The sequence below is a fragment of the Chionomys nivalis genome, chromosome 8 (assembly GCF_950005125.1).
Source record: "Chionomys nivalis chromosome 8, mChiNiv1.1, whole genome shotgun sequence".
Lineage (NCBI taxonomy): Eukaryota > Metazoa > Chordata > Mammalia > Rodentia > Cricetidae > Chionomys > Chionomys nivalis.
In genome coordinates this window covers 63980936-64000794 of record NC_080093.1, presented here as the reverse complement: position 1 = coordinate 64000794, position 19859 = coordinate 63980936, and the positions used below count along the sequence as shown (strand labels likewise).

The 19859-nt window shown below is 39.3% G+C and overlaps 1 protein-coding gene across 3 annotated transcripts in view; it reads left to right on the top strand.

Moving 5' to 3' along the window:
• The first annotated feature begins 1890 nt into the window (after positions 1 to 1890).
• Zranb1 (zinc finger RANBP2-type containing 1) overlaps positions 1891 to 19859 on the top strand; it is a 54956-nt gene continuing 36987 nt past the window's right edge. For 2 of the 3 annotated variants that reach the window (XM_057777062.1, XM_057777061.1), the window contains exon 1: positions 1891 to 2220. Coding sequence is in view for 1 of the 3 variants with exons in the window: in XM_057777060.1 (XP_057633043.1) it covers positions 18827 to 18867 (41 nt within the window). In the remaining 2 variants the exon portion in view is untranslated. Of the gene's footprint in view, positions 2221 to 18702; positions 18868 to 19859 lie in introns of all 3 variants that reach the window. The other variant, XM_057777060.1, reaches the window with a different exon arrangement.

The window sequence follows — 19859 nt, the reverse complement described above, 5'->3', positions numbered from 1 at the left end:
ATCAAGTGTCTTTTTGTCTTTAAAGTAGTCTTTTTGACTTTGTTCTTCTTTTCAATTATAATTTTCACTTTAATATATTTAGCAATTCCATTTTGTAAATGTACTTATTTTTGACTTAGCCTCTTTCTGTGCTATACTTCTTGCCACTAGGCTGAGCCTTTCTTGTGTGCTTATTCCTTGGTGCACAGATTTTTACTAGACATTTACTAGATTGAATTTAAAAACGTCCTCCAAATCATATGGCTTTTTCTTACTAAAATAACATACAGCTCAGACCCCTCATCATGTGAGCGATGCTCATTTGTAGGTAAAATGCTATGAAGCTTTCCTTCGGGGAAAGTGCTTAAAGGAACTATTTCCAAAGTGTTAGCTGAACTATTGTTCTTACATAAGAACGTGGTGGTGTGATTCTATCTATAAATGAGTTAATTATATCCTCAGAATGTGGTGTATTATAGGAAAAAGGCTATTTCCGTTTAAACTGAGTTTATGGTAAGTTCTTGAGTAAGACGGGAGTTGTTGAAAGCGATGGGAAAGGAAGCACTGTAATGGTTGTGGAAGACGTGGGGGAGTGGAAGCTATACAAGACATTCTTTGCTGGCCACTGTGCAGCTGTACATATATCTTATATCATTTATGCAAAGAACTCAGAATACCATAGATAGCTTTACAAAGTGAGTTTCCACCCAAGTTTGGAAACATCAGACTTCAAGTAACATGGTCACCCTCTTGTACCTGATATATCCAAAACAACTACCAAATGTCCTCCCAGAATGTTGTAAATTTCCTTCAACATAATATTTAAACATCTTTATTTTTAATTATGTGTGTGTGTGTGTGCAAGCGAGTGTGGGTAGTGGAGGGCGCTCCCCCTGGAACTGGAGTTATAGGTGGTTGTGGCCCACTGAAGTGGCTGCTGGGAACTGAACTCTAGTTCTTTGAAAGAGCAGAAAGGGCTCTTAAATGCCGGCCCATTTCTGCAATCCCCATAGTATATATATTTTTTAAAGCACATTTACTTATAGTGTGTGTAGACCAGGGTACAACTGGGGAGTTCTCTTGTTTCACTCTGTGGGTACTGGGAACGGAACTCAGGTCGTCAAGCCTGGCACTTTTTACCCACCGAACCATCTCTTTGGTTGTCAACTACTTCTAAAGCAATTTACACTTTAAAAAGTTTGAGTATAAAAAAATGCTAGGTGAAGCCGAGCATGGTGGTGGCACACCTATTAAGTCCACCACTCGGGAGGCGGAGGCAGGCGGTTCAGGCGTTCAGGGCCAGTCTCAGCTATTCAGTGGTGTTACAAGCCGACTGGGCTAAAATGACCCCCGTATCAAAAACAAACAAACAAACAAAATGCAAAGCAGAGCTTGTCATCCCAGTACTCTCGGGAAGGCTGAGGCAGGAAGATTATTAGATTATTAGGAGTTCCAGGTCAGCCTGAGCTACAGCATGAGAACCTGTCTCAAAATACTGAAACTCAAAAGAAAAAAGTTTTAAACCGCGTAAGAAAGCGCGAAGCAGCCTCCCAGTGGCAAGCAGCTCACTTCTGAGATGCAAGATTCGCGCTTGACCCAAAGCTCTGGTGACTCTGCCGCTGAGACGAGCCCGCGGCGGCCCCGTGTACCTGCCGCCCACCTCCCTAAGGCATCCCGCACCGGCATCCAGGGCACTCGCCACCGCCAAGCACGCGTCGCGGGCCCCCGCGCGCCGCGGCCTCACAATCAGACGCACGCTGCTGACGTCAGCGGCCGCGGTCAGCCCCCTGAGCCGGGAAAGAGGCGGCCGTCTATTGGCTGGGCCTGTGGCGGCCTCGGGACCAATCACAGGACGGCGAGCAGCAAGGTTCAGTCCCTGACGTTGTGCGGTCGCCGCGGGGTTTATTTAGCTCTAGGGTCCTGACCGCCGCCATTCGAAGTCCTCAGCGCCCGAGGCTGTCCCTCGTCCGCTCCGCCCCTGTCCCCGAGCCGCGGCCCCCGCCTCCGCGCCGCTTCTCCGCCCCTCTGGCCGCTGGGAGCCGCGCGCGGGCCCGCGGAGAACATGTCCTGACTGAGGCGGGAGGGCGGAGGCGGCAGCAGCGGGGTGGGCGGCGGCGCCGAGGGAGGCGGAGAGGGGCCGGGCTCGGCTCGTCGCCGCGGGCCGTGCGGGAGTCGCCGCCGCCGCCGCCGCGGCCGCCGGGCGCCGCGCATCAGACGGGGAGGAGGAGCCACGGCCGCCAGGTAACCGGGCTAGGGCGGGGGGCGCCGCGCCACAGGCCCCTCGCGGGGTAGCCGCGGCCTGACGGGGCCTCGCGGGACCCAGGCTGCCGAGCCTCCGGGCGGCAGCGTTGCGGGAGAGCGCGTCGCAGGCCGGGGACTGCCGGCTGCCGCGCGTCCATTTTGGGCTTCCCGGAGCGGGGACAGCCCCGGAGGCTGAGGGCGAGTGGCCCGCCCGGGTTGTTTACCGACCTGAGTTGGCCGCGGTCGGCTGCCTGGCTGGCGCTGCCCTTCTGCCCGCCGCATTCCGGCAACTGGGATTCCTCCCGATTCCGAGTGTGTGGGTCTCTTGTTCCACTCATCAGTAGGCCGTAAACACCCGGATTCGTCGCTATAAGTTGGTGCTGGTCTCCAAACTTGTATTTTGGTCCCTTGTCCGCTTTCTCTCCTCCTCGTACAGTGGCCTCCCGTTGTTGCCATTTTTAAGCAAATCAGGGTGAGAGTTGAAGCTTCGGGTGGCGTAGGGCACCTGAACTCCGCTCCTGGTAATGATCTCTCAGTGCAACCACCTTATGTTTTTGTTGTTGTTGTTTTGTGTTTTGCTCAGATTTGGTCGGTCATTGCACAGACAAAAGAGCTTGCTTTAAACGCCGGGGATAGGCAGTTTAGGTTAAGCAGGAAGTTTGAACCCGCCCATTATCTTGGAGACACACTAGTGTTTTGAAACCACCTTGTTTAGAATTTCGTACCTCAGCCCTCGATTTCCCCTTTTGGTTACCGCCGACTCACTGTTATTAGTGCCTCCTATTGCTCCCAGTGTTTGCTGTCACCATACGTTTGACCTGTGATGATGTACAAGTACTTAGAAGTGTTATATAATGGGTGGCTCCTGTGCCCCGCGGTCTCTCCTTTAGTTGACTTTCTGTCAACTTTTGCAGCATCCATGGTACTCTTGTTGATCAAACGTGGTTCACTTGGTATACGTAGAGAAGCCAGGAGAGACCGGAGGATCTTGGTTTGACAGGGGCCATTAGAAAGTCGTCTGAACTAAACTTGGGAAAAGTAAAGCTGGATCCTGTTATTAGTTTTAATTAAACGCAGTAACTATAAAGTATATTTAGAAGCCTGCTTTCTCGATTTTAGGGCTCTTAAAATAGTCTCATTTAATTTTGTACCTATTTTTAAATTGGTTTGTGAGGGGTTAAAACGTTTGTCATGAGACATTTTACTTTTTCTGGAAAGGATGTTATTTGAATGCCTTGAGAGATTTTTACTTGTTGCTATTTTAACACCATTTATTAGTGCTGTTGAGCGTTGGGACACCATTTTATTTACTCTTGAAATGTATTTGGGATAGTATGATGAACTCATTCTTGGTAGTGTATTTTAAGATAATGGCCTTGATCCAGATCAGTGTACTGCATATCGTTTTTAAAGTCTGAGGATTAAGCTGGGCATGGTGGTGCACTCAAGTCTCAGCACTCAAGAGGCAGAGGCAGGTGGATCTCTGAGTTCTGGGCCAGCTTGGTCTACAGATTGAGTTTCAAGACAGTCAGGACTACACAGAGAAAACCTGTCGCCCCAGAATAAAAATAAATAAATAAAGTCTGAGGATTAACATAAATCAGTTGTACAACGTTTGAGGTAACTTGATTCATCTTGATTCATGTGTAATTGATACAGTGAGAGCCATTTCATGTATTTTATATTTATATTGATTTTATAAAGTTTAAACTTTAAATGTAGTTTCAAAAGTAGGATGCTAACTTTTTTTTTTTTTTTTATGGTTTTTCGAGACAGGGTTTCTCTGTAGCTATGGAGGCAGTCCTGGAACTCGCTCTGTAGACCAGGCTGGCCTCGAACTCACAGAGATCTACCTGCCTCTGCCTCCTGAGTGCTGGGATTAAAGGCATGCGCCACCACCGCCCGGCTAGGATGCTAACTTTTTATGTAACTTGGTTCGGTTTTATTTGAGCATTGTGATGGCTTTCCCCTCTTCCCGAGAAATACCCTCTTGTTTGAATGCTTGTTCTCCCAGTTTGTGGTGGTTTATTTGGAATATCTGTGTTCTGCTTATGCCTTGGGTATTTTTATTTTGTGTGTGTGTGTGTATTTAAACACACTCACCTCTTACCAGAATATATAAACCTACAGAAATGCGTGAAAAAAATTCAAACTCCTTACAGTGTTCAAATTTCTCAGTCTGGTTTTGTTATATCCTTTAGTCTTATTTTTTTCTTCCCTTTGGAATCTTTGTCCAGCCAAACTTGTTTTTTCCTGTGAAGTCTCTCCTGTTGATCTTTATTTAATCCACCCTTTTTGTATTCATGGTTCTCACTGTGGGCCAACTTAAGTGCTAAGAACTCTCTTGAAGCTGGCAGTGGTAGCACCTGCCTTTTATCCAGCACAGAGGCAGAGGCCAGCCTAGTCTACAAAGTGAGTTTCAGGACAGCCAGGGCTACAAAGAGAAACCTTGTCTTGAAAAACAAAATAACAACAACAAAAAGAATCCCCTTGAGAACTTGACCTGGAGGGATATATTTGCTCCTTTCTTCTTTTTTTTTTTTCTTTTCGGGACAGGGTTTCTCTGTAGCTTTTGGTTTCTGTCCTGGCACTAGCTCTTGTAGACCAGGCTGGACTCGAACTCACAGAGATCTGCCTGCCTCTGCCTCCCGAGTGCTGGGATTAAAGGTGTGCGCCACCACCGCCTGGCATTTGCTCCTTTCTTGTGTAAAACTTTCAACTTTTTTTTTTTAGTCTGTATTTTTAAATTAAAGGTCATATGAGTTTATCTATGGAGACAGTGTAGTTGGCCCTGAAAATATGGTCTAGTAAAGTATTTCTTGTTATAGGGTATTCCAGGATATACAGTTTATATGCTTTCTACTATTGGAGTTTCTGGGATTTTTGGTGACTTATTAGACAAAATATTTGAGACTATGGTCATGTACTAAAAAAAACCTTTGGTCGGTATGCTTACATCACACTTTTTTTTTCTTTTACGAGTACAAGTTGTTGGTATTTTTCCAGTGACTATGTTATATTATTCAAACGAAAATCTCTGGTTTCCTTCACTGAGTCTGAGGCAGATACTTGGCTTTGGATTTGGTACTAGTGACAAGAAGGGTAGTCATTCTGTATTTTTTTGCAGATGATTTCGGAAGGAGCAATAATCTCTAGTCTCAGTTTGCATTTCTAAACTGACATGCTGGTATGTGTATTTGATCAAAAGGCTAGTGATCCTGGGGAATATTGTTCAGAGCTTACCTAACAGTACAGGACCCTAGATTTGATTTCTAACACTATAAAAATAATAAAAAGATAGATAAACTTTAGCTTCATTAAATACAAAGAGAAATAGAAGGAAGTTAATTATATGTCCTAAACAAGAAAGCAAAGAAGTGGTTTATTTAAAGCAAAACAACAATAAAATCACAGCCATTATATAGTGTCTTCTGAATTCCAATTGCAAGTGTGTTATTACAGCTTAATGTAGCACTAAATAAGGACCCTTTCCTTCATCTATACAACAGGGATTTTGGCATACATTTAAAGAATACTGTCTCAAAATAATGAGCTTATAGTTGAGAATAATTAGATTTAAAGTTCAGTAAATTTCAACATATAGTAGGAGAAATGGATAGCTATATTTCAAAAAAATTAAATTACTCTGATTCATCTAATATTTTTATAGTTTAGCTCTTTCTTTAAAAAATTATTTATTTATTTATTTTATACACAATATATACCTGCAGGCCAGAAAAGGGCACCAGATCTCATTATGGGTGGTTGTAAACCCCTATGAGGTTGATGGGAATTGAACTCAGGACCCTGGAAGAGCAGCCAGTGTTCTTAATCTCTGAGCCATCTCTCCAGCCCTATAGTTTAGCTCTTAAATTTTTATTTATGGTCAGCCAGGTGGTGGTGGGCTCATGCCTTTAATCTTAACACTTGGGAGGCAAAGGCAGGTGGATCTCTGTGAGTTTGAGGCCTGCCTAGTCAGCAGAGTGAATTTGAGGACAGTAAGGGCTACATAGAAAAGCCTTGTGTCAAAAAAGAAAAAAGTTTATAAATGATATGAAGTAAGGGATTCAACTTAATTATACTAGGAACGCTAGCTTGTCTAGGTTTCAGTCTCATTACTGGTATTCGTCTATGAAAGTGCTTTTTACAAATCCAAGTAGCCTATTGACTTGATGAGGTTACATTAATTCTTTGAACCAGGTTGTTGGTTCAATTATTTATCTCACTTGTATTTTTAATTCTTTTTATCTATCTATCTATCTATCTATCTATCTATCTATCTATCTATCTATCTATCTATCTATCTATCTATCTATCTATCTATCTATCTATCTATCTATCTATCATTTTGGTTTTTTAAGACAGGGTTTCTCTCTGTAGCCTTGGCTGTCCTGGAGCTCACTCTGTAGACGAGGCTGGCCTTGAATTCAGAGATTCACTTGCCTTTGACTCCTAGTGCTGGGAATAAAGCCCACCTGTTTGTTTTTGTTTTCGTTTGAGAGGGTCTTAGTGTTTTACAGCAAGCCCAGAACTTACTGTGTAGACCAGGCCAGCCTTGACCTCAAAGAAGTCTGTCTGCCTCTACCTCCTGACTGCTGAGATTAAAGTTGTGTACACTATGCCTGGCTCAGTGTATTTTGTAGATTTGTGTTTCTATATTCATGAACCCTTTTTCTTTTTCTTCTTCTCTTCCTCTTCCTTTCTTCTTTGAGATGGTTCTCATGTAGCCCAGGTTGCCCTAAAATTTGGCAAGGTGGATTTCTGATCTGCCTCTTACCTTCCCATTGCTGGAATTACAGGAATGTGCCATCATGCCCAGTTTATACTGTGCTGGAGATGTAACCCATGACCTGTTAATGTTAGGTGAGCCCTATATCAATTAAGCTACATACCCAGCCCTGTAGTACACAGCTGTTGAGAAGACAATATTTTACTACTTCATTTTTCTGAAATATCCTCATCTGTGGAAGGTTAGGATGAAAGAAACTTTGGTTTGTGGTTGGTTTTTTTTTTTTTTTTTTTGTATTTCTCACTTTTAAACCATACTTGTAAGTTGTAGAATAAATTGTTTTTTCTTTTCTTTAGAAGACAGGGTCTCATTGTGTATTCCAGGCTGGTTTGGTAAATACTTTTCAGGCTGACTAGAACTTGTGGGTAGTGATCTCCCTATCTTAGCTTTCTGAGCTTTGTTAGACATATGCTACTACTCTCAACTATATTAAGCTTTAAACATAATTTAATTTAATTTCTAAACCCAAACTGAATATTTATGTCACTATAGTCAACACCTAAAAATAATCTGTAAAATTGAAAGAACAGTTTTTTAAACATTTACTTTGAATTTGTTTACAATCTAGTAAACAGTTTATAGATCAGTGTTAAGTCCCTGGGCCATGATTTTCAGTAGGATTGTATTAATAATCTCCAAAATATGTATAAATTTCCTTTCTCCCTCCCTCCCTCCCTCCCTCCCTCCCTCCCTCCCTCCCTCCCTCCCTCCCTCCCTCCCTCTCTCTCTCTCTCTCCCTCTTTCTCCCTCCGTCCCTTTAATTCTCACTCTAGACTAGCTTTTTGATCTATTTAACCATCCCAGCTCCTTATGCTGGGGATCCAGGGACTGGTACATACTAGGTAAGTGTGGTCTATCACTGAACTACACCTACAGTCTTTAAAAACTTATGCAAATTTTCAAACATACAGATAGAGAACAGAACAATGACTTCTCATGTGTTCGTAACCTCATGGCCTACATTGTTTTGTTTCTAGTTTTTCTACCTCATCCTTGGGGATTATTTGAAGATATATACTGGGGGCTGGAGAGATGGCTCAGAGGTTAAGAGCATTGCCTGTTCTTCCAAAGGTCCTGAGTTCAATTCCCAGCAACCACATGGTGGCTCACAACCATCTGTAATGAGGTCTGGTGCCCTCTTCTGGCCTTCAGGCATACACGCAGACAGAATATTGTATACATAATAAATAAATATTAAAAAAAAGATATATACTGTAAATATTTCAGTGCTGATTTCCTTCTTCCACTGGAACTATCCAGTGACAGCAGGCTTGTGCCTCTGTGTCTACATCCTATAACTTGGCAGTCATATCAGAAGCTTGATCACATTCTGTTTCTTTTACCATTTTATATTATTTGGTACATTTAATTCATGGTAGTATAGTTTGTGGGCATATGACAGCGTTAGAGACAGGTTTTGATATTGCTCTGGGCTGTCATGTAGTAACAAATTAAATATTAGTTAATGTTTTTTTGTTTGCTTTTTTATTTTTTTAAAGATTTATTTATTAAGTATACAGTGGTCTGCCTGCAGGCATGCATGCAGGCCAGAAGAGGGCACCAGATCTCATTACAGGTGGTTGTTGGGAATTGAACTCAGGACCCTTGGAAGAGCAGGCAGTGCTCTTAACCACTGAGCCATCTCTCCAGACCCTGCTTTTTGTTTTTTGAAACAGGGTCTTTTTGTGTAGCCCTGGCTGTCTTGGAAGTTACTCTGTAGGCTAGTTTTGAACTACAGAGATCCAACTACCTATGCCTTGCAAATACAGGGTTAAAGGCGTGTGCTACCATTGCCCCAGCTAGTTGAGTTTTAAAATTTGAGTGTTAACTCGGTGTATTACAGTGGAAACAGAAAAATTTATTTTTTTCCATTATCTTTGGAAATAGGTCTTTGCAAAATTTATTAGTTTTCTAAAGTGAGTTTTATCCAGAAGAGCAGAGGCTTTGCTAATTAGTGTGTTACCATGCTGGAGAGCACATTATTTAGCTACCTGTTATTTTTACAAGTAAGAGGATTTGGACTGCAATAAATATGTTGGATATGCTTACTAATCACATAGGCAGTCAATGCTTTTCTTTAAAGTGTGGTCATCTCTAGGTTCTGTAATGTCTATATATGTCATTTAGTTAGACTTTTTTTTCACTTGATTGAATGAAAACAGAGGCTTTTAAAATTTTTATTAATATAGCATGCTTGTTTTTGTTGTTTTTTGAGACAAGCAGGGTCTTACTATGTAGTTCTGGCTGTCCTGGAACTCACAGAGATCTGCCTGCCTTGGCCTCCTGAGTCTGATTCTTCTTTCTTTCTTTTTGTTTTTCTTCTCCAATCTGGACTGTTTAATAGATTAGTCTAAAGTCAAACTGCCTCTAGTGTCCCCCACCCGCCATGCTAAATTTAGTGTATTTTTTTAAAAATAAATTTTAGGTTTTGCTTACTTCAACTTTTTAGACATCTTTTTCATAATTCTCAATCTAAAAAGGAAATACTGTGAATAAAATGTGTCACCAAGTTTTTGTTTTTCAAAATGTTTTTTTAGGTATTGCTGTTGATAGTCTCCACAAGAAACTCAGGCAAGTTAATAGTGTACAAGTTTCAGATAGGAACATGCAACTGAGTGTGTATGCTTGGATACAGAAGGCCTGGATTCAAAATCTGCCTCTATCACTTAGCAGTTTGTGATTATTATTATTGTTATTATTTATTTATTTTTTTTGTTTTTTGAGATAGGGTTTCTCTGTGTAACGCCATGGCTGTCTTGGAACTGACTCTGTAGGCCAGACTGGAGATCCACCTACTTCTGCCTCCTGAGTGCTGGGATTAAAAGGCATGTGCCACCATCACCTGGCATGATTTTTTTTTTAAGGTAGTTAATGTGCCATGTCTTCAGTTTTTAAAATTGGACACAATAATAGTTCTGAGGAGTGATTGGTTAATATATGTAAAATGTTTCAAAAAATGCTTAGTAAGGGTTATTAACTATTACTGTTTACTTGTTAAACGGGGCTAACTTTGGCAGAATTGTGAAATAGACAAAGTTGGCCTAGCTATTTACCCACTTCTAACGATTGGAACAAACAGTGCTTTCAGTCTGTTGTTCTTTTTGCACTTCCTGCATGATGCCCTTTGCTGTCTTTACAGTGAAAAAAAAAAAAAACTTCATTCTGTTCTTACTACTTATCATACTATAGAAATCTTTTTTTTTTTTTTTTTAAATTTATTTTTAAAGACAGGGTTTCTCTGTGTAACAGTCCTGGCTGTCCTGGAACTCATTCTGTAGACCATTGCTGGCCTCCAACTCACAGAGATCCACCTACCTCTGTCTCCTGAGCGCTAGGATATAAAGGCATGTGTCACTACTGCCTGGGTTTAGAGTACATTATTAAGCAACAAATTTAAAGTAATTTTTTTTTCTTTTTGAGATACAGTCTCATTATATAATCCCTGGTTGGCACTCACTGATCTACTATATACACCAGACTGGCCTTGAACTCACGAAGGTCTGCCAGCTTCTGCCTGAGTGTTGGGTGTAAAAATATGTGCCACTACACCATATTTTTTTTATTTTTTATTTTAAAAACAATTTTATTTTACATACCAATCCCAATTGTTACTTTTATGTTTCAAATGAATAACAGAAGTTGAATTGGTTTGAGAGATTGGTACTTTTGAACCAGATGGTAAATCTGAGTTGGCATTGCCTTGGAGTATTTCAGATGTTTGTTTCTGCCACCTTTTCACAGCCTTTTTTCATATACTTTTATGTGAAAGTTCCAGCTTTCTACCTCCTTCCCCTATCAAACAGTCCCTTTAGTGTCTGATAAAAAAATGCTATTTAGTGAGCTAGATATACTTTTCAGTGCCCTTCCTCTGGGTGCTTTGTAATTTAGGAGTATTCTGTTTTCAATCTCAACAGAGAATAGAATAATGAAAGAAGTTTTGAACATTTTAAGCCTGTTCATAGTTCTTAGAAAAGCCTCATTATTTTATAATTCTTGGGATGGGAGCCAGGATTTCAGGAATGCTAGACTGAATTAACTACCATCCTGCTTTTATTTTTACTTATTTATTTTTATTTTAGAGACAGAGTTTCTCTCAGTAGTCCTGGAATTCAGTCTGTCCCCCAGGCTAGACTTGAACTCACAGTGGTCGACCTGCCTCTGTCTCCAGAGTATTGGGATCAAAGGCATGTGTATCCTCCTTTATTTTTAAATGCTGAGTTGGCAGTGTGTGCTAAAGGTCAATTGTCCATTCCTATACACATCTAAGAAACCTGTCATTTTTATTCCTATAGTTTCCCTGAGTACAAAGAGAATGTTTTATCTAGTTAAATCTGTCCACTATTTCTGAGTTATAAATTAATTTTGTTTGAGATTGTAATTTGGGATGCATGACTCTAGTTATGGTAACATTGATTTTACTATAGCTGAGGTACATATATGTAGTATTCCTTACCTTTTTTCTTACACTATCTACAATTGAAATGCTTAGAGAAAGTTGATTTTGTATTTAAAGAGACAAAGTTGGTATGTAAAGAGAATTTCTGAAATGGCTAGGAAATGGATGAAAAGAAATGTCACTGTTGTTAGAAGCTAGATTGGATACAGTTGTAAATAGCTGTGTCTTCTAGGTCTTTTTATTCTCATCAGTGGATGCTAACTCCTATTTAATTAAGAGGGGGAGCCTGTCATAATGATTATGTTTCCTCCCCTAGTTAATGCATTCTTTTTTTTTTTTTTAAAGATTATTTATTTTTATGTGCGTTGATGTTTTGCCTGCATGTATGTCTGTGTGAGGGTGCCAGATCCTCTGGAACTATAGTTACAGACAGTTGTGAACTGCCGTGTGGGTACTAGGAATTGAGCCTGGGTCCTCTGAAAGAGCAGCCTGTGTAGCCATCTCTCCAGCTCATAGTAATGCATTCTTACCAGATTGAAATGGTAAATTTTAATGGGGCTGGAGAGATGGCTCAGTGGTTAAGACCATGTACTGCTCTTGCAAGAGGACAGGAGTTGTATTCCTAGCACCCACAATAGGTAGCTTACAACTGCCTGTAACTCCAGTTTCAGGGGACACATCTGGCTCCCAAGGGCACCAACACTCAACAAGTATACTTGCATAAATAAAATATTTAAAAGAAAAAGGTTTTCTGGAATGAAGATAGATATTCTAGTTGTAGTTGGGGTAATTGCCTCAGTTAAGTACTGGCATAGTGCTGGTATGGCCAGTGTCATTCTGATAGCTGTTTTTTGTTTTGTTTTTATTTTTCTGAGATAGGGTTTCTCTGTGTAACAACCCTAGTTGTCCTGGAACTCGCTCTGTAGACTAGGCTGATCTCGAACTCAGAGAGATTCAAAAGTATGCACCACCACACCTGGCCTGTGAGCTGTTAGACTTAACACAGATTTATTTTATACTACTTTTCACACTCTTGAGAGAACTTTTAGCACGTTTATTTAGTCTTAACAGGTGACTCTGCCTTAGGTAACAATGACTTACATTGAGGAAGGGCAGCTCTTTCTGAGATCTATATATATTGTTTTTACATGTATGAAGTATTTTTAGAAGATACTGGGACTATATATAGCCCAGAGTACTTGTCAGCATGTGGGAAGCCCTGGGTTTTATTCTTCAGAACCACTACTAAAAATTAGTGAATTGTAAAAAAAATTGTACTTATACCAATTATGTAGCACTACCCAAATAATCAGCTCATGGGTTGCCATAGTAGTTCAGGTTTTTAATACAGAAGTCTGGTGTAGAATGACATACTTTCAGGTATCAAGGGATGAAATAAGTATTTAATGAACAGTTTATTCTTAGTAGTCTAGTCCCTTTTAACTGTTGATAGTTAAACTGGGGCTTAAAAACATGAAATTCTGATGTAGAATTTAGTTTTGGATATGATAAGTTTGCAGTGTATGTTAAATAGTTGAATAGATGTTCTGTAGGTAGCTGGATTCATCAATCTGAAGTTGGGTAGAGTGTCAGACTGGAAATAGAATTTGGGAATCATCAGATATAGGTAGTTTTTAAAACCCACAGACTGGGGCCAGTGAGATGGCTCAGGCATAGGCATTAGCTGCCAAAGCTGATGACCTGAATTTGATATCTGTAACACCCAAGTGGAAAGAGAACTGACTTCTGAAAGTTGTTCTCTGACCTACATGTGTACTATACAAACAAACAATATATAATAAACGTAAAAGTGTAAAAAAAACCCCACAGATCGATTGAAATTCCCAAGAGAGTAAGTTGGTGGTTAGAGCCGTGTCAAGGAACTCTAAGTGAAACTCTGAAATCAGAAGTAAAAAGAAGTCAGCAAAGATTGAGGGAGAATAGCTAATGAGAAATACAGAAAGCCAAAGGCATGTCTTGTAGTCTAGTGAGAACAGTGTGCTTAGTTGTGGGTCACAGGGCCTCAAGGCTTCAGATTAAGCTATTTGACAAATTTTATGGTTGTTTTATTTTTCCCTTAAGTTATTCATATTCCATGTATCAAAGTAGGGTCACAATGTTTTATAATTTTATTATGGAAATTTTGTTTCTATTACAAATTACATTTTATGCATTTAGTTTTTTTTTTTTTTGAGAAAAAAACTGTCTCTGTAGCACAGGCTGGTCTAAAAGTTGACAACCTCCTGTTTGTACTTTTCCTAGGCATGTGTCTGCACACCTGGTCAATAGTTATATTTTTATAAATTAAAAGTTATTTTATGTGTATAAATAAAGTTTTGCCTGCATGTATATCATATATCTGTTCACCACTTGTGTGCATGGTGCTTGAGGAGTCCAGAAGGGGAATTTGAATCCCCTAAAACTGGAGTAACAGTTGGTTGTGAATCACCATGGAGTGTTGGGAATGAAACCCAGGTCCTCTAGAAGAGCAGCAGTGCTCTTGATTGCTGAGCCATTTCTCCAGCCCATTGTTTATATTTTGATGGGGGATAGAATGGGAGGATGACACAGAAAAGCCCATGATTTTCAGTGAAACATTTTAGATATTTCGTGATACATACATAACTTTTGTGGGAAGGGGGAAATAGGTATAGCTAGCTTTTGTCAGTTTATAATCTGGCTAGCTAGCTAGGAATATATCTCAGATGTATCAAATATGAACCCCAGCCTAAAAGCTCAGGTAGAAAGGTGGTACTTCATTTGCTTTGTTTAAATCAGCTTGATTTGAACTTTGAAATCTTGATATGAATGTCAACCTCAGTTCTTTTTTTGTTTTTAAACTTTGGCATCGTGTACTTTACCTTTTGGCATTGCATATTTTACCTTTTCTAGGTGAAGTGTTGTTTTTCGTTGTATTCCGTTTGGTTCCTTCTGGTTTCCCTGGTTCTGCTACCAGCTGTGGGCTCCCAGTGCCTGTGGCTTGGAACTTCCTCCTCCTAATAGTGCTGGATGCTGGAAATTAAACTTGGCCTTGGAACATGCCGAGTATATGTTCTATTACTCAGTTATGTCCCCAGTAGTTGGGATTTTGAGGCACAGTTTGACTGTGGCTCAGGTTGGTCTTGTGCTTGCTATCATTGTGCCTTTTGAGTCCAACTGCTGTGATTATAGATATGGACTATCTTGTTCAGCTTTTTTCTAGGTCACTGACTGTGATGTTATCTGTATTTTGTTGGTCTTATAAAACACAGTGTACTGGTCTGTAGGCTTTGTTTCTAAAATCCCTGAGATGGAGTTTTTGAAACGTTTGCTGCCCTGATTGAAAATTGGTGGGAGTGAATGATGTAAGAAAAACTTCCAGAAATTAATCCTAAGAGGAAATACAGTAAGACCAAATATCAATCAAAGCATGATTGCTTGAAATGTCCTTGGAGTCATCTGAGAGTTTCCTATGATCACAGGTAACTGAGTTTTAAGGATGAGCATATCTAAGGCAATGACTCATGTATGTATCTTTGGGAGTGGTAACATGTCTATAAGTTGAGGGTACATGTATTGTATTTGAAAGTGAGTGAGTGGACTTGTGTGTCTTACAGGAGGGAACTGAGAGCTTATATTAGAGAAAGCTTCAGAAAAGAGGATTGCTATTATAACAGTCAGATGGATGTATTTAGAAAACAATAATGCTTAGGAGGCTATTACGGTAGTTCTGATCTGAACCTAGGAAGGATTGATGCCCGTGGGATGGAAGCAAAAAGCTGATCAGATGGAAACCATTGGGAAAAAAAATTGCGTAGAAGGCAGATTTTGAGGTAATTCTGAGATTCTCAGCTGGGCTTAGGGATAATGAATGGTATCATTTGTAGAAACCGGCAAAGTTGCGATAGGATTGCCTAATGAGAAGAAGGGAAGGTTTAATGGGGATTTGATAAGTTATCTGAGCCTTGGAATGGGATTAGATTTGTGGTTAGTGGGTTCTCCATGTCATCAGGATCCTGCTGTAGCACCGTTTTTCCTGATGATTGTGAGGAAGATAGTGATTTAGAAAGACGAGAAAAGAGAAATTGAGTGGGAGTCAGGCAGTGTTTTTTTCCCCTTTCTCGTTCATTCATTCATTCATACACAGAGTTTTTCTGTGTAGCCCTGGCTATCCTGGAACTCACTCTGTAGACCAGGCTGGACTCAAACTCAGAGATTCACCTGCCTCTGCCTCTCAAGTGCTAGGGTTAAAGGTGAGTGCCACCACTGCCTGGCTCAAGCAATGTTTTTAATTTTTTTAATTTAAATAAATTTTGTAATTTAGAATTACTTTGTAATATTTTAAGAGAACTTGAAAATGGTGTGTATGGAGTGCCGTCTTTTGTTTTCTCTAGTCCTTTAAGATGCCTCATGAGCATTTATAAATCTCCACAGATTCATATTAATAACTACATATGTGTGGTTTATGTTAAGAAAGTTAATCCTTTTGAATAGTTTATTTGAAACTACTGGCAACTGAGCTTATATTCTTAAAGAGTTTGTGCTTGATGAGGGTTATTCACAAGTTTTTTCCTTTTTTTTTTCTTTACAGTGGTGCAGGTGACCAAATCTGGAGTTTTTGGGCATACCAGGCCAGCACTTCAGCACTAAACTACACCACCATCCCATTTTATAAGGCTTTTAATAGAGGGTTGAGATTTGTAGTATAGTACCTTTCGTTTTGAGGCATAAATTAGATGTGACTTTGTTTCTTAAGTGCTTACTAATACTTCATAAATAATACTTAATCACTAAGCAGAATAATATAATTTTAAATTATTGTAGGTGTGTTTTGCCTGTACGTACATATATGTGCCACATGTTTGCTTGGTGCCTGTGAAGGTCAGAAGGCGTTGGATTCCCTGGAACTTGGTTTACGATGGTTGTGAGACACCATGTAGATGCTGGGAACTGAGCCTGAGTCTTCTGTGAAAGCACCAATGACTCTTAGCCAGTGAATGCTCTCTCTAGTCCCAATTAAAGACTTCTTAAGAAGAAATGGGCATAATTGTGACTCTTAAGACAAATGTTACTTGGTTCAAGTGCAACACATACAGTTCTGTGGAGAAAAGAATCCAAGAGCTAAAAAAAAATCCTTAAAAATCCTGTTATGCAGATTTTATTGTACCAGTTTATTGAAATGAGTCCTTGAATAGAATTTGAAAACCTAGATTGCATGCAGAATTAGATTTACTAAGTTAAATGACTTCGCTATAATATGTTACCATGATATTTAATTACAGTCCTTTTTCAAATATAGCATTAACTCTTAAGAGCTAGGGGGCTGGAAGATAGTTTAGTGGTTTAGAGCATGTACTGTTTTGTAGAGTACTTGAATTTGGTTTCCAACTTTCAACCACTCTGTAATTCCTCTTCTGGCCTCTGCAGGCACCTGCACTTATGTGCACACACACCCACACAGACACACAGATAAACAAATTAAAAAAAAAACTGTTTTACAAAAACCCTCTTAGAACTATTTGCCTTAAATAATTTTATATGCCTCATGTGACAAATCTGGAAGAAAAAGGATACTTTCTGTTAATTCAACTCCCTGGAGTATGTATTTCTATAAAAAGTAGCGTAGCGTCTCTTATCTTCCTTGAATTTCAATTTGGAATTGCACAGTTACCTGTATTTTCAGAATGGTCAGGGATATTAAATTGCTGTTTGTTCTTCATTTATGATAGCATTTATGATGAACAGTCATGATGATAATTATATAGTGCTGAAATTTAACTCAGGGCCTTGCGTATGGGTGATATGCCCTCCACTGAACTCTGCTTCCAGGGTAGTCTTGATGTGATTATTACTATTTTTGAATTTTATTACATTAAAAATTTCATTTTGTGTGCCTTTGTGAGTTGTATACTTTGGCTAGCATGGGACGGGGAGGCAGAGGACAGCTTGGAGAGTTCTCTCCATCTACCATGTGGATCCCAGGAATAAGCTCAGGTTGTCAAGATTGGCAGCAGGCATCTTTACCTGCTGAGCCATATTGCTCCAATATGTGTCAGTGACAGTTTTTTTTTTTTTGTCAGTTTTGAAAGTTTAAGTATGTTATAACAGTGCCCTCATTCCATGGAGATTAGTTAAAGTAAGATAACTGGTTGTTAGTTGAACATGCAGTACAAGCACATACGTTAAAGCAAGCACGGATTTTGAATGTAAACATTTAAAATGAAACACCATAATTGCTTTAGTATATGCTTATTATGGTAACTTTCTGCATGCTCACTGTAATTTCCAATTTGGCGTGAATAAGTAATTTATTTACATTTCATTTCTGAAAAATAAAGGAAGGAAATGCCTAATACATATGAATACTGCCACTAAATTTCTATTGTCCACTTTATGTATGCTTGTATGATTATAGTTCCCTGCCATTGAACACACTTTCAGATTGCTGTTAGATTGTGTACAGTCAGTGTGTATAAAAATTTAAAAATCTAAGCAAGGGGCTGGGAAGATGCCTCAATTGGTAAAGCATTTACTTTACAAGCACAAGGACCTGAGTTTGGTCCCTGCACCCAAGTAAAAAGGCAGTATTGGTGTGCTTTTGGAACCCCAGTGCTGGGGAGACTGAGACAGGAGGATCTGTGTCTCACTGACCAAATTTAGCCAAGTTGGGGAGCTCCAGGCCAGTAAGAGAGCCTGCCTTTAAGGAAATAGATGGCATTACACACACACACACTTTAAAAATGCCCAAGCAAGATGATTTAAATTACCTGGTTATGAAGTAAGGGTTGAAAAACCCAAACAAATACAATTACAAGAGAAAAAGATTTCAAAATAAATTATAAGTAATTACTTTTTTTTTTTTTTTACTTATTTGGATCATCTTACCTTTTCCTTTACAGTAGTACAGATTAGAATTGATTTAGCACTGCTCATACTCATGATAATATTGTTGGTTGTATTGGTATATGTCTACAACCACAGGCATTTGGGAAACTGAGGCAGAACTGCAAGTTTGAGGCTAAACTGGCCTGTATGTGGAGACCCTGGGTCCAAAAAATGAGGAGACATGCATGCGCACATGTGCCTGTGCCCATACACAGCACATTATGTAGAAAACTTTCTCATGTTTAATTTGACTGACCAACTCAGTAAACTAGCTGCTTTTATTGCCGTGTTAAAGTAAAATTCTAAATATAGTAGTCCATTGTTAAAATAAGTAAGTGTAATTAAAACACAATTGGTTAAAATTTTGGCTTTCTAAAAATACTTTTGAATATAGAAGGCTATAAGTGAAATTCAGTTTTGGTCTCCTTTACAGGAATAGCTATTCACAGTCAGACAGAACCACTTACACGTTTTGCAGTATCTCCTGAGGAAGTCAGAGTCTGAGCCAGCATGAAGATTGACTCTTGTCTTTGGTCTGATTTATCTTTATTGTAACCATGTGCAAGGTGGAGGTTATAGCATGGAAACTAAAATCTTAGTAAGTGTGATTTTTGTTTTAGCTATTAAATAGCATCCTTTCTATGGTGAAGTTGTCCTCTTAGCAAAGGTCACTCTATATATGGGGTGTAGATTTGATAGACAGGAACAGAATAATATACTTATAAAGTAATTTGGCTTTCTAAGGTTTAGATAGAAGGAAAAATACCTATCATCCTGCCTAGGAATCTTTTCTCTTTCCTGGTTAAAATAGGTTATGGGGGAGGCACTAAATTTAGAACAGATTGAAAAATTGAGAGGTTGTATAGTGTAATTTAAGTCATTAAAATATCATTAAGTTTGCCATATAAACTGTTTCACTTATTAATTAGTTGTCATTAAACAATAAAGTCTTCATTATAGTGCACTGTTAGTATGCCCACTGTAGAGCCCTGGGAATATTTGACTTACTTGTCTCTCACTGTGTAGCCCAAGCTATCTTCAATCTCAAGATCCTTCTGGGCCGGGCAGTGGTGGCGCACGCCTTTAATCCCAGCACTTGGGAGGCAGAGGCAGGCGGATCTCTGTGAGTTCGAGACCAGCCTGGTCTACAAGAGCTAGTTTCAGGACAGGCTCCAAAACCACAGAGAAACCCTGTCTCGAAAAACCAAAAAAAAAAAAAAAAAAAAAAAAAAAAAGATCCTTCTGCTTCAGCCTTTTAGGTGCTAGAATTACAGGCATGTGTCAGCACTCCCAGCTTCTAGGACCTTTTAGATAGCAAGTATGTTTTTAATATTAACTTTTAGTGTATATTTTTCAAATATCAAATATGAACATTCAAAAATAGATTGATACGATTATGCTAATAGTTTTTTTTAAAGATATTTGTCCATTTGAATTTCCTGAGCGTATAGATGATATGAAGTTTTTCTTTTTTTCTTTTTTTTTGCTCCAAATGTAATTAGATTTTGAGAATATAGAATATTTCTAGTTTATCATGCTATTTTGTTAATTGTGATCAGTGCTTTTCAACATCTTTCTTTGCTAATTAAA